Source organism: Phoxinus phoxinus (assembly GCF_949152265.1).
Source record: "Phoxinus phoxinus genome assembly, chromosome: 10".
NCBI classification, from domain to species: domain Eukaryota; kingdom Metazoa; phylum Chordata; class Actinopteri; order Cypriniformes; family Leuciscidae; genus Phoxinus; species Phoxinus phoxinus.
This window is the reverse complement of record NC_136885.1, coordinates 17,080,780-17,094,987: the sequence shown is the minus strand read 5'-3', so window position 1 is coordinate 17,094,987 and position 14,208 is coordinate 17,080,780. Positions and strand designations below refer to the sequence as shown.

At 37.0% G+C, this 14,208-nt stretch overlaps 2 protein-coding genes across 12 annotated transcripts in view; one reads left to right on the top strand and one right to left on the bottom strand.

Moving 5' to 3' along the window:
* Positions 1–323: 323 nt before the first annotated feature.
* Positions 324–6,237, bottom strand: sbk3 (SH3 domain binding kinase family, member 3). Its single transcript, XM_079625277.1, has 4 exons — positions 5,744–6,237; positions 2,945–3,089; positions 2,649–2,851; positions 324–1,497 (listed from the first exon to the last, which is right to left on the bottom strand). Exons 1-4 carry the CDS (start codon positions 5,747–5,749, stop codon positions 736–738), a joined length of 1,116 nt encoding a protein of 371 aa, XP_079481403.1. The 5' UTR covers positions 5,750–6,237; the 3' UTR covers positions 324–735.
* Positions 6,238–9,855: 3,618 nt separating this feature from the next.
* Positions 9,856–14,208, top strand: part of epn1a (epsin 1a) — a 14,299-nt gene continuing 9,946 nt past the window's right edge. For 6 of the 11 annotated variants that reach the window (XM_079626901.1, XM_079626906.1, XM_079626905.1 and 3 more), the window contains exons 1-3: positions 9,868–10,282; positions 12,294–12,443; positions 12,821–12,921. In XM_079626901.1, coding sequence (XP_079483027.1) covers positions 12,853–12,921 — 69 coding nt within the window. In that variant the 5' untranslated portion in view covers positions 9,868–10,282; positions 12,294–12,443; positions 12,821–12,852. Of the gene's footprint in view, positions 10,283–12,293; positions 12,444–12,820; positions 12,922–14,208 lie in introns of all 11 variants that reach the window. The other 5 variants (XM_079626902.1, XM_079626908.1, XM_079626907.1 and 2 more) reach the window with 1 other exon arrangement.

Here is a 14,208-nt window from a genome sequence, read left to right as displayed (position 1 = left end):
GTTTCCACAAAAATAATAAGCAGCACAATTATTTTCAACATTGGTAATAAGAAATGTTTCTTTAGCACCAAAATCAGAATATTAGAATGATTTCTGAAGGATCATGTGACACTGAAGACTGGAGTAATGATGCTGAAAATTCAGCTTTGTCAACATAGGAAAAGATTACATTTTAAAATATATGAAAATAGAAAACAGTTATTTTAAATTGTAATAATATTCCACAATATTGCTGTTCTTGCTATTTTTGATCAAATACATACAGCCTTAATTGGTGAATGACATAACATTACAAAATCAGCCCTATCACACTAATTGTAGTGTGTGTGTGTGTGTGTGTGTGTGTGTGTGTGTGTGTGTGTGTGTGTGTGTGTGTGTGTGTGTGTGTGTGTGTGTGTGTGTGTGTGTGTGTGTGTGTGTGTGTGTGTGTGTGTGTGTGTGTGTGTGTGTGTGTGTGTGTACTTTGCTGGGTCATTTGTTCTCTAATGCAATGACATTAACTCTTTGATAATTAATATTACTCTTTAACATTATTAATTCATACTTATTCATTATTAATATTAGGTGTCTAAGGGTCAATGTAAAAATAAAAATCTTTAAAAAGTTCATGCATCTCATTGTCCATAGTATAAATCCACAACTAGTCTAATTGTAAAAAACTAATATTCCAAAATATACATAAAAACTATGAATATAAAGTACATCTGTTTATAATATCGCTGCCGTACATGAACTTTATCTCTCCCTCCTTCCCAATATCTCTTTTCCCCCTTCCACCCCTCCTCTCTCGTGGATCTTCTTGGCCTCCAAGTGCGCCTCCTGCTCTCTCCTCAATTCCTCTTTCTCTGTCTTCAGTAACCAAGGTCCTCCGAGGTAAGACAGGATCTCATCAGGCCCGGGGCGAAGCCAGGGCAGCGGGTTCAGCAGCTTTCTCAGAAGAATGAGGACGAATGAGCTTAAAGAGTCAAACTGATGGGCAACTTTTAATTCAGCCTCATTCTCCTCTCTCACAGTGTTTTGCGTTTCACAATGATCTCCCTCCCTCAGTTCATTCTGTCCTCTGGCCCTCTCCTCTCTCTGTTTGGTTCGGTTGAACCAGTCTCCGTACTTGCAGTAGGAAGGGTCATCAGAAGTGGTCTCCTCCCAGGGGAAGCAGCTTGTCAGCAGGCAGAATATGAGGATGCCTAAAGACCAAGTATCCAAACTGGGCTCTACTGTCATCCAGGTGTCCTCTACTTCCTCCTTTGCCTTACTGACTGTCTTAGCGCACTCCATCTCGGGCACACAGAAAGGAGAGTTGTACCACACGGCACGGACCTTGGTCCCCTTTGCCCGCGCCAGGCCAAAGTCGCCCAGTTTGACCCAGCGACACACACGGTCACACAAGAAGATGTTCTCTGGCTTAATGTCCCGGTGCACAAAGCCAAGCGAATGCAAGTGAGACACAGCACCACTCAACTGAGACATCACACTCTGAGCGCACTCCTCACTCACCACCTGCAGAAAAAGAGAGAGAAGTGTGTTTTTATTCTGAAATGTTTTTATTAGGGAATCCAAAAATTTGACAATCATTGTTACATAATTTTTTATGATTCCTCATAAACATGAAAGACAAATAAAGAAAGAAAAAAGACAAAACACGATAACAAGACCAATACCACCCACCCCACCCTAGGGACACAAGTCATATCGAAGTGTGTTTTTTATAGGGATTTTATAACAAGAATAATAATTAGAAATAACACATTTCTGCCAATAACAATTAACAATTTCTGGCATGTTATTTCCCTTTTTTCATTAATATTGTTATTGATATTTTTATACGTTTATTTATTATTATTGTTTTTTTTGTTTTTTTTGTTGTATTTATATATTAATATCCATTTCTGGCACATTATTGTCCTTTTTACAATAATAATAATCAAAATGTATTTATTATTTATTTATCCATGCATCCAACGATATACAGCCACCCTGGTGTCCTTTTTCAACAACATTGTTATTTTTATATGCTCATTTATTTATTCATGGCAACTCATTTTCCTTTTAAAATATTATTATTATTGATATTTGTATGCATGTATTTATTTATTTAACTATTAAGGCCACCGTCTTGTCCCTTTTCAATAATATTGCTATTGTATATGCTCATTTATTTAGTTATTTCTTTATTTCTTTATTCATTCATTATTTATTTATGGATTTCATTTTTTTATTGACTTATTTTCATTTATTTATTATTCCTATTTTATTTTATTTTCAATGCATTTGTTGTGTGTATTTATGCTTTGGCAATAATGTTTGTGCAACAGTCCTATTCCCATGAGATATGAGATGACGGAAAGTCTGTGTTCTAATCTGCCCCTCAGCGGTACAGTAAGTACTCTCATTAAATTGCATTAATGTATCAAGGCTGATGATAGGAGCAGTTGTTTTGGCAGGAGAGTGAGAACACGGGACACGTTGTTCCCTGAAGAGACGTCACTACAAAAAACCATGGTGCATCATCATAATTTCGACAGCCCTAGATCAGGACTGTGGTCAGAGGGCCAGGATCAATGTCCCAGGCCACTATAAAGTTGTCATCTAAATCTCATCTGAACAACCTGAGGGTGTAAAGGATGACAAATTCAGCTGCATTTACTGACCTCTGACACAATGACATCATACAGGTCGCCATAAAGACCAGCCTCCTGAGCAAAGACATAGTGGGAAGGCGTGGAGTAGAAGATGCCGATAGCCCGCGTCAGAGACGGGTGTGTGCAATAAGAGACGGACAGATTGTATTCCCGCAGGAAAGCTTGGAGAGTGGTAGAGCGACGAGGGAAGAACTTCAGAGCCATTGGGGTTCCTGGAAGTTCAAAGATTGCTAAAGTGAGAAGTGCTTCACTTTACCAAATACACCGTCTACTACTCCAAAACAGAAGGCCACAAAACAACTGACCTCTCTTCTGATGCACCGCCAGCATCACCTTGCCATATGACCCCTCTCCCAGCTTTTTGATCAGCTTGAAGTGCTCTGATGTCACCAGTGATGTCATGGACTGAGCCGTGAGGTAGCACAGCTCATCCAGTTCTCTTGGCGCAGTCTGACAAGAAAACAACAGCGAAACTAACATTAAAGTTGCTGTGCAATTTTTTAATGGAATATTGCAGTGTTTATTATAAATGTAGTATTTTTTAATACATCATCTTTAATAAATAAAACTCCCCCTCCATCTTGCAATGACATCTCTTCTCTGATGATGTTTTTACTGGCGTGAGGGCGGGACAACATGTCCCTCACATGACATCACAGAAATAGCTAACCACAACAATCCAACCATCCAATCAATTCCTGATGAACAAAATCAGGTCCCATCCTACATTTTTTCTTGTTCGAGAAGCCGCTTCACTTGGATATGCGTCACAATAGGAAAGAAAAGACTATCCAACTTCATGCCGACTTTAATCATATGATGATGATTTTCAATCAGTATCCTGTGTGAAGCACTTTTGTTTTATGTGATGCTAGCTTGATCTTTGTAAAAATGAAAGTTATGAAAAGCTTTTGACTTATGCCGATATAAAAATTCTGGCTGATATTAGCTGATGATCAGTTTCATGGCTGGTAACCGATAAATGCCTAAATCTGATACTGTTTTGTCTAAATAATTAATAAATTAAACTGAATTTAAACATCACATCTTTATAATATACATTATGAAAATAGCTATTCATTTTAACATTTTCTAAATATTAAGTTTATCAGTGTTATTAAATTATTAGTGTTTTAATTCAATATTTTTAATTGCATGAATTAATGTGATTTCTTATTTATTTATTTTTACATTTGGCACCTTTTAATCTATTCCTAACCAACCCAGAACAGACTGCCTTAGAAATTGTATTAATGTTTTTTCCATAAATATTATTAATGTTTTTAAAGAACTTTAAATGAGTGTTAGATGATGACAAAAAAAATATCTAAATGAAAAAACAGTGAATGAACAAGCACAATTAAATATCCAATATCGACCGATACTTATCTCTTATATTAACAGATATACAGATATACTGATATCTATTTTGTCATAATGATAAACTGACAATACATTATCCCCGTATTCTCGCCACTTACCACATATTGGGCATGAAATTAAAGAAAAGAGACTACAATTGCTATTTAGGAAATCGGTTGCTTGAGACAACGACCAATTACACAAAAATATCTGACTTCACAATTGCGCAATTGAGATTCATGTATTCCAGAGAGCCATGTAATAACGATAGTTATATGACAGTTTAACTTCCCATCTGTCAGTACTTTCACCAGCCTTCACTTTTATGTCAGAGGATGGTCAAACAATACCATAAGCCCATTAACACCTCGGCAGCCCTGAAATAGCTAGGGCGCATGTTACTAATGCATTTTTACATAGCACAAAGCAAGCAGATCATATTTACATTACACCCTATGCATTTATCAGGGACATTTGTTGATTAAAGTTCCTAGAAGTGTGCGTCACACCAGTCCTGTGTGCGTCAGTGTTCATTTTTTTGCTTTGTCAGTCTATGCAACCTTTAACACCACTCAGCTGAGGAGCAGGACCATGCAATTGTATGGTATTCTGTTACGACTTTATAAGTCTGTGCTGTGTTCCTAGTGAAGCGATTGTATGAGTGTGTTGCTAGGCATTGAGAACAGAACCACCAGAGCAGCCTTAATCTTACTGATAGACGTCTCTGGCAGTGGCCTTTGATAAGGTGCCAGGAGTGGACGTGCATATGCTCCAGCTTGTTTCATTTTCCATGCAACCTTAATGTCTGTAATATACAGTAAGACTAACAATGATGGTTTTAAAATCTAATTTCATTAACACTTTAGTTTAGGGTCCAATTCTCACTATTGATTATTAACATGTTATAGGATATTGGATGTTTAAGCACATGCCTTATTCTGCATGACCACATTCTTCATCCCTTAACCAATACATAAAATTAATAACTATGCCTTACTAACTATTAATAAGCAGTAATTAGGAGTTTACTGAGGCAAAAGTCGTAGTAAATAATTAGTTAATAGTGAGAATTAGACTCTAAACTAAAGTGGATGATTCTTTTTAATGAGGTTACTCAACCCCTTGTAAATCATGTTTGAAACATTACATTGCACTTCAATCCATTTAAAGTTTTATATCAATGATATCTGGCACTAATGAACAATTATGAATACTTTTTACTGTCAAACTCAGTCATTCTTTCTCATTTAACTGCAGTGACAACCTATCTATCTATCTATCTATCTATCTATCTATCTATCTATCTATCTATCTATCTATCTATCTATCTATCTATCTATCTATCTATCTATCTATCTATCTATCTATCTATCTATCTATCTATCTATCTATCTATCTATCTATCTATCTATCTATCTATCTATCTATCTATTTATTTTCACTGAGTGCCACTATTGCAAAATATGTGTAGTATGTGCTGGGGAGCACAGCTGGAGCGCCTTATATTACCCACAGGTGTATAGCAGCTTTAATGGATTTAGCAGGATAAAATCTGAACTGTTATTTAGCCATGATTTACTACTGTAAAGCCGCCATTCACAAAACACTCATTAGTGAAATCATCAATATATGTGTATGCGTGCTATTAATATTGTTATTTGGTTAAGTATTCATTTCTAATACTCGTTAATGTGTATTAATATGAAATGGAAAGATTTCCATAAGATCAGTATTTGACTCACAGTCATTGTCCAACGCTGCAGTGTCTTTCAGGAAGTCTCTCTCACTGTTTCTTTCCCATCTGGACAGGACTGAGCTCTGAGTCAAACTGTCCGTTGCTCGTTATCAACATACAACTGAGATCGACAAGCAGTTAATCAGATGTCGCGGCGCAAGCCCGAGTGTCAGTTGCTACTGAGTATTTTTATATCTGTGCTCTCTCTCTTGATCCTTAATGAGTTTGCCGACCCTCCTGCTTACCACCTTCCTCTGCTCTCTCTCCCTATTCCCTCCAAAATTCCTCTGCTTGTTTCCATCCCAGATAGCCATGTACTACAGCAGTGAGGTATGCTGTCCCTTCCCAGAGTCTCACCCTTTCTCTCGCTCTCTCTCTTTACTCCTGTACGTCAGTAGTGTCCCAATGTGTTCCACCTGTCAGTCAGTCTGTCTGTAGCACTCTATTCAGTTCCTGCTGTTCCCTGAGGTCTCTCCTGATCTCCCTTCTTCCTACTAGCACTATCACTTAGTACATTCCTCCTACTGTGCAGCTCCAGTCTGCAGCTCTGCTGGATTAAGTAAGACCGAAGAAGAGGTTTACAGTTTGAGATCTAATTACTCCTAAGGCTCTCGACTCAGAAATTAACATTGTGAAATGCATAGTGTCCAATTTAATAAGCAGTGAAGTGTGATCAATTTATTTGATTTTTGAGAGGATGCAGTGGGATTACCAGTCACACACACTTTTATTAAAAGAAGGATCAAACGAATTATAATAAATCTAGGAGCAAAAAAAAAAAAAACATGAAACCTGCAATTTCAAATATGGATGAGCTATTTTATTAGATTCACAGTAAAAGACCAGGGGTCAGTGGACCCTCAGGGGTCCTTGAAGAAGATGTGTTACACATGTCAATTCAAGTCGCCTTTATTTATATACCAGCTGGAGTCGGTTTATGTTAGCCTGCAGAACAACCACACAGTAAAGCATTACAATAATCTAGCCTCGAGGTCAGGAATGCATGTATTAACTTTTCTGCATTTGACATTAAGAGCATATGTCATAATTTAGCCATCAAGTGTTATTAAGTGCATAGGTGTTTGGTCCAATAATTAAAACCTCTGTTTTTCTTAGAACTTATTTAGTAGGACATTGCTAGTTGTGCAATTTTTATATATCAACTATGCATTCCGTTAGTTTTGTGAATTGGTAATTTTCGTCAGGGTGCAAAGAAATATAGAGCTGAGTATCATCAGCATAACAGTGAAACTAACACCATATTTCATCTCCCAAAGCATGCACAGGGAGAAAAGCAACGGTCCTAGTACTGAGCCTTGTGCTACTCCATACTGAACTTGTGATTGATATGATACCTCTATATTAACTGCTACAAATTAACCATGGAAATGCGATTCTAGTAATGGATAGGGTCAAAGTTTGGGGTGATGAGAAAGGTAGTGGAAAAAGGCTCTGTACACTAAGAAAATTTTGATTTGATTATTAAAATGTTTTTTTCCTTTTCACTGAAAGGTTCTTTAGGGGAATCAAAAATGGTTATTTTATTGCCCCTTTTATTGCCCCTTTTGACTGTTGTAAAACATGGAAAACAATTCAGTAACATGCGCCATTATATTACTGGCTTACGACAAGGGGCATGTGGTTTACACTGACTATTATGCTTCCACAAAGAATTTGAGGTTGCCATCTCCATTAATAAGAGAATCTTTAATATTGCTTTGTGCAACAGTTCCATAAACAAGCATTTCATGTCATTATTACGTTTCAGGCAAAAATAGGCCAAGCAGTTCATGTATTTGTAAACACACATTGTTCCAAATAAAGGCAAACTGGAATATATAAAACAGTGTATAAAAATACAGTCAAATATTTATGTGCTATTATACTGATTATCAGCACTTATAAAACACAGCTGGGTAAGATAAGAAAAAGAATGAAAAGAGAACAGCTATGTATATAGACATTACATTAAAACGGTCCTCTCCTTTTGTTTTATTTATTTGTTTGTTTATTGCCTGGCATTCTTCAATGGCATTTAACCTGCACATTCTGCCATCTGTTTGAGTGACAAAACTAACAGCTGAAAGCTTGCAGAATTTAATACAACCATCCTCTCCATGACAAACCTCTGCTTAGTGCTGCCAATTCACATTCTCTCTTTCTGTATCTCATTCCCAGTTTACCCTGAACCTCAACTCTCTCTCTCTCTCTCTCTCTCTGCACTTCACAATTGACTCTTTATACGTTTAAATCTCAGAAAGATTTCCCTTGAAATCTCAAGTACAACATGGCTACTGTGTATTACGAAAGCAAACAATCCCTGTTATCACAACCGTGGCCGTTTCTGTTTCTCCAGCTGCCCTCTACATGCATGAAGCTGTTGCTAATACAGTCTGCTGTTGACTTCAAAGAGACTTCATCACTCCCTCTGGTCTCATCTCCATTCATAATCAGCACTACGCTTCTGTCACTCCCCTGCTGTTCAGGAATGTCACATGGTATGTCTGAGACATCATAGAATTAGTTTAACATGCAACCCAATCGGCAAGATACGCAAATAGTTAGCGATGAATCATTTGTGTGTCTATTGCAATTACCTGCTGTATAGAATTTTGAGTTATTTATTTATACAATGAATTCAAATATATTTCATATGTATTCTCTATTACATCTTTTACAAAAGTGTGAACGTTTTCTTTACCTGGTGGCCTTGAGTTCTTCTGCATGAGTGTTTGTGGGTGTGTGCATTTGTCAGTATTTATGTGTTTGTTTTTTTCAAGGATATTTTAAGGCTCTGTGTCTGTGTACTTATGTACTGTGCAAAATCAGCGTGAGTGACTTGGTATAAAAACTTATATCATCAACTTGCCATTTTTATCTTAAAGAAACATGGCAGCAAGACAAGCTAGAAGTAAATATTTTGCATGTTACTTTAATGAAGGATACAAACTTTAAAAGATAAAAAAATAAAAGAAATAAAAAAAAATGATAAAAAATAAATGATTGGAATCCTGAGTTTCGAAAACCAGCAGTATGTTATGTTTATGTTCTTTCTAAAGTTAGAAATTGCTAGATTTTTACAGCGAAAGGAATTTAAATGCAATACTACACATCATTTTAAGAAAAAGTCCCTAAAATATTCTCGTTCAGACATGTGAAAGTAAGAATAGTTCTTGCTTAGGTGCACTTTGTTAATTTTCATAGTGCCATTTTTACATTTCTAAGCAATGTTCTGCAATAAAGAGCAATGAAAATGTTTGTATGAATATTTTATATATCCACAAGACAAGAATAGTGTAGAACAGTGGTTCTCAACCAGGGGGTGGAGATGGTTTGGATGGTTGTGGTTTGATGTTGATGTGATGTCATGTGAGTGACAGATGTTCCGCCCTCACGCCAGTAAACACGTCATCAAAATAAAGAAGTTGTAGCAAGTGGAATGGGAAGTTATTTTAACTAAAAGATTACGAGGGCAAATTCATTTTAAGAAAATAATGATCTGCACAGGCAAATCATTTATAATAAATACTGCAATATTCCCTAAAAAAAATAAGAATTGTCAAAATTTGGTGACTTTTATACATGCTATTTTCACTTTTCTGTTATTACAAACGTTTGAAAACAAGCAGCGTCGTCATCATTACAGCATATTGTGTTGCAGGGGGCCGTCAAGTCCAAAGGTTGAGACTAGGGTACATGTCTTGAGGATATTCCTGCAATAGGCTGCAGTTTAGGGAGCGCATTTTCATTGAGGACACCGCCGTTATGTGGGCACTGTGTGCTATAGCATCACTTTAAAGTTAGGAAATAAAATATCAGAGGGATACTTATCATCTCTTCACAACTCGAGGCTTAGGTTAACACGACACCGGATGCCACAAATGTCAATAGCACAGCAGCCGTCCCTGTCAAGATTGTAGACATAACTCTTGAATGCGCAAACGTTAACGTTACCAAAACAGAACAGTTAAGTTTGTTTGCTCGCATATAATAATCATATTCCAGATTTTCACATTTCACAGAGGGTATTTAGATTCATACGGTTCGCTGCTATTATAGAAAAACACATAGAAATCGTTGTAACGGTAATATTTACCACAGCTTATGAATACGCAAACTAGGGAGCGCGCAAGGGGGCGCGGTCCGTCCGGCTGCGGGGAAACGGAAGCGGAAGTGCCGCCATCTCCTCTGACCAGCCGAGCAACAGCAGGGTCAGTGCTGACGGTTTTTGAGAAAGTAGCTCTGTTATATCATTAGAAACGGTTGTGTGACTCGTTATATATTTAAATGACGAACGCGACTCAAGAGGTGATAGTTGTGAAAGAAAACCACTGTCGCTTCAATCTGTCACGCACTCACGCGCGTCTCTTTATGAGTTGAGTTAGCATAGCGCAGCGCTCACGCCTCTAAATGAGTGTTTTTAATTCAGCGCCGTGACAGAGACAACAGCGCTTTCCTTTACTCCCGTCTTCACCGATAATAACCCGCTTTCTGCTATTCGGCTGGATGTCTGGTCGTGTTTGAGAGGGGGAACTGAAGCTCAACGGTAAGTAGCCCCAGCTAGCTGATCTCTATTTGACTTGGGAGTGATCTCTTTCTATCAGTTTGAGACACTGTGGACCGCACAATGCTTATTTGGTGTTGAAGTTACTTTCGGAGGGTTGTCTAAAGGCTTGGAATAAAAAGCGGGTTGTTTCTGTGGCTGGGTGGGGATCTAGAGAGATTTGATAGCCCCTACTGTCATCTGCCCAGACGAAGATAACTACTCGCCACTTTAAACAGATCTGATACTTCACCAACTGTCAGATTTCACACACACATTTTCAAGCAACAGTTGTCATAGATAAGTTCATTGAATGTTGTTTATCTCCTCACAGCTTGCTTTGGAAAACCACCTGTTGACCCCTGAATTTACTGATTTTGAATGGAGGTTGAAGTGAAGGTCTGTGGTCTAATTGACTACAGTTCATTCAGACTTTAGTACTTTGCTCCTGGCTTCCTCAAGGCGTCTGTTATTATCAGGTCAAAGCCTTATGCAACAGTGCTGCATATTAATACACCCTCATGAACTAGGCTACTACTTATCGCCTGTTCTTTCTGGATTGATCGAGACTTTTTAGAAATACATTTTTAGTATATTTGCATAAATATGATTTCACTTTAATGAAAGTGGTGCTAATGAAGTGAATGAGTTTGATACAATCAACTAGTAACTCCTTTATATCTGTGTTGTACAATGTGTGTAATTTAATATTAACCCTGTAAAGCCTGACATTAAATTATAGTTAGAAACGTAAAATTTTTTTAACGGACCCGTGTATTGTACCTTTGGACCAAAATTTTTTAAAAATTAGAAAGCTCACGTTCGAGGAGGGAAATACATTTTATTTAGATGGCCAAACTGAGCAAATAAATGCAATTTGCTGCAGATGTTGTTGTTTATATGGTCAAAAAGTAAGATGAAATGCTGATTGCTTGTTGTAAATCAATTATATTATAAAACAGTATAGCAGACTATTTGGATAAAATGCATATATAAATATCAGTTCTCAACATCTCCCAATAAAACAATGCAATGCAATATAATCATGACTGAGAGGTGTACAATTAAAAGCCTGTTTTGTTATATTTAAAAAAATGTAACATGAAGCAATTCACATTCTAAAAATGTATGTAGGAATAATCAAATAAACCTAAGTTGCTTCAGTCCAGTAAATGGTCATCTTGAAATATTTACAACAATATAAGTTATTCTTACATTTACTTAATAAAAAGCAGTAAATATTTCACACTAAAAAGACACGAACAATGACCTGAAGGTGGACTTTTTAACAATTATACTAAAAGCCTTTTACTTGTTAAAAAGTATTAACTATCAATCAGATAGCCTAGTCCATGTATCAAATATAGTACAGTAGAGTAGACTATATTATAGACCTAATGCACAAGCGAAACAAGCGCTCAGCCATCTTTAGAATGTTGTCTTTAAGTTTGAACTTCCGTTTCTGCGATAGCTCTGTATATTTCTGTGGCATCGCTGTCAAAGAGTAATTAGCTGGTGAAGGGGATTTACTTATTGGAGAGTTAATGAAAGTTTTCATGAGCATTGTAATGTTTGAAGCGGATGTCATAACAAATGTCAGTAGACCGGGAAGATTTTAAACCGAGCGGTTCATTCATAAATCCGTAAGGTCTTACCTTCATGCTGTGGAAATGCAAACAAGCGCAGCGCTGAAAAGGGGCGGGGCTACATACATAGTGTAGTGAAATGTGTCTGTGAAACGTGATGTTGATTAAAGAAATTAATTGAATGTTTTGTACGTCACAGCAGGTGTGATGCTTCAGCTTTGTTGTAGTTTCTCTTGGCCTACACCTAGCTGATGTCACAGATGAGTAATGTGTAGCGTGCCTTTAGGCACTGTCCGCTATTAATGCATTTTCTCTATTGTGAGAGAGTGGAATTGAATGTCTGTTGTGTTTTTAAGCCTCCACAGTGCTGCACCAGCTTTCATCCCTGTATGTTGTACCTCCTGTCTAAATCTCTGTTGTTCTCGTAGTTGTTTCACCCCACATCTGTGGTTCCGGGCCCTCATGTGGCCGCCGTGCGGAGGTTTGGAACAGTGGACAGGCTAAACACTGAGAGACCCCGACCTGAGCACGCACACGGAGAGAGACCGAGAGGGGGGGAGAGAGACTGACACTCCCAGGTATAGTACACTTCACAGACACTTCCTGGAGCCAGAGTCTCACGTCATCAGATGCTCTTGTGTTTACAGGGCTTTTTAGGTTGGGGAATTCCTCGGGCTGGGCTCTTATGGTTACAGTGGGTGTACGGTACTGGTGACGGTCTGTTAGATTGGATCTAATGTTTTTTTTAATTGACGGGGAGATGGATGGAGTCTGAATCGCTGCCAAAGCATTTCTTTTGTGTTTTCTTAAAAACGTCTCACTGGTAACTCTGTGTCATTCTTAGATATTAAAGTTTACGGGATAATACACTCCCATTTGAAAAATGTGTAGCCTTTGTTTGCTTTTGTACCTGTCCATATTAGTGTTTTATTGACATAGTTTTACAATGTCCCAGATTTTGTAGAACCTGATAGCCAGCCTGTTGCCATGTCGACATCATCGCTGCGGCGACAAGTGAAGAACATTGTTCACAATTACTCAGAGGCGGAGATAAAGGTTAGACTTTTACCTTTATAACCTTGCTTTCGTTTTCTTTCACATTCTTCTTCTTGGCCTTGAAAACAATCTTATTCATCGATAGTCTTTTAGTTCTTGATAAATGTTTTGCGCTTGCCCTTCATTTTTTCGATTGAATGAAACTGTATGCTATGCAGTCATACTTTTTTTCAGTTATTTCTGTTTCGGTTGAAACGAACCAAAAATGCTTACAACACAATCTTAAATGAATCTCAAGAAGTGCATGACTCATTATTATCACGTTTTGTATGCGGTCACCCCATTGTTCAGTGAAATTGAGGATGATATCCAGTCATTTAAATAGGAAACTATTCTACAGTCCCCACGCAGATTCCGCTCATGTTCAAGTTGGTCATGCAAATTCATCGCTTTGACCATACTGTTAACCCGAATAAGTTGGCAAAATTAAAACAATTGAGGTAAGCATTTATATGAAAAAAAATGTAAGTTAAGAAATTCTAAGTTTAAGTAAGCAGAACTGGTAGATTATTATTTTGTAATCATTTTAATTGATATTAACTTGAAATAATTGTGTAAGCTAATTCATATATTTTACTTTAAATGATCATGTAAACAGTTTTAGAACTGGAAACTTGGCTAGCTTTAACTAGCTAATTCAGTAAATGCTAACTTGTTAATTGGTAACACAATGCTTTGATAGCATAGCAATTGCTAAAAGAGTACGGCAATATAGAACATTTAACATATCTGTTCTCAAACCAAGCTCATGCTCCACTCATCACCAACTCGTGAGTGAGTGAGTGAGTGAGAGGCGCGATCGAACATTGGAAACAAAAACATACTCCATCATTTTGTTCATCATTCAAACTCACAATCAAACACAACTTTGTGCTTTTGTCAAACTGTAACCTACAACTGTCACCCAACCAAACACACACAGTTTGTGTGTGTGTGTTTGGTTTAAAAGCAAAACAAATTAAACCACTGTTTAAAAAGCAAAAAATATTTATCCAATCCCATTTAAAAACAGTCTGTGGGTGCCATCTTTTGGACATTCATCATATTGCATTGGTTTTCATTTTTTGTCTTCAAACAGAGGACTAATCTGTTTATTGATTGAAAAAAAGAAAATCAAATGTGTTTTTAATGGTAGTACCTATTATTTTATACAGAGATAAATGATTTATAATTCAGATGAGAATAAAGTGAGTGTTAATAAAATAATAAATATATTGATCTGAAATATAGCAAATTTATTTTTAATTAATTTAGGTACAATTACCAAACATATCTCAAGGTCTTTTT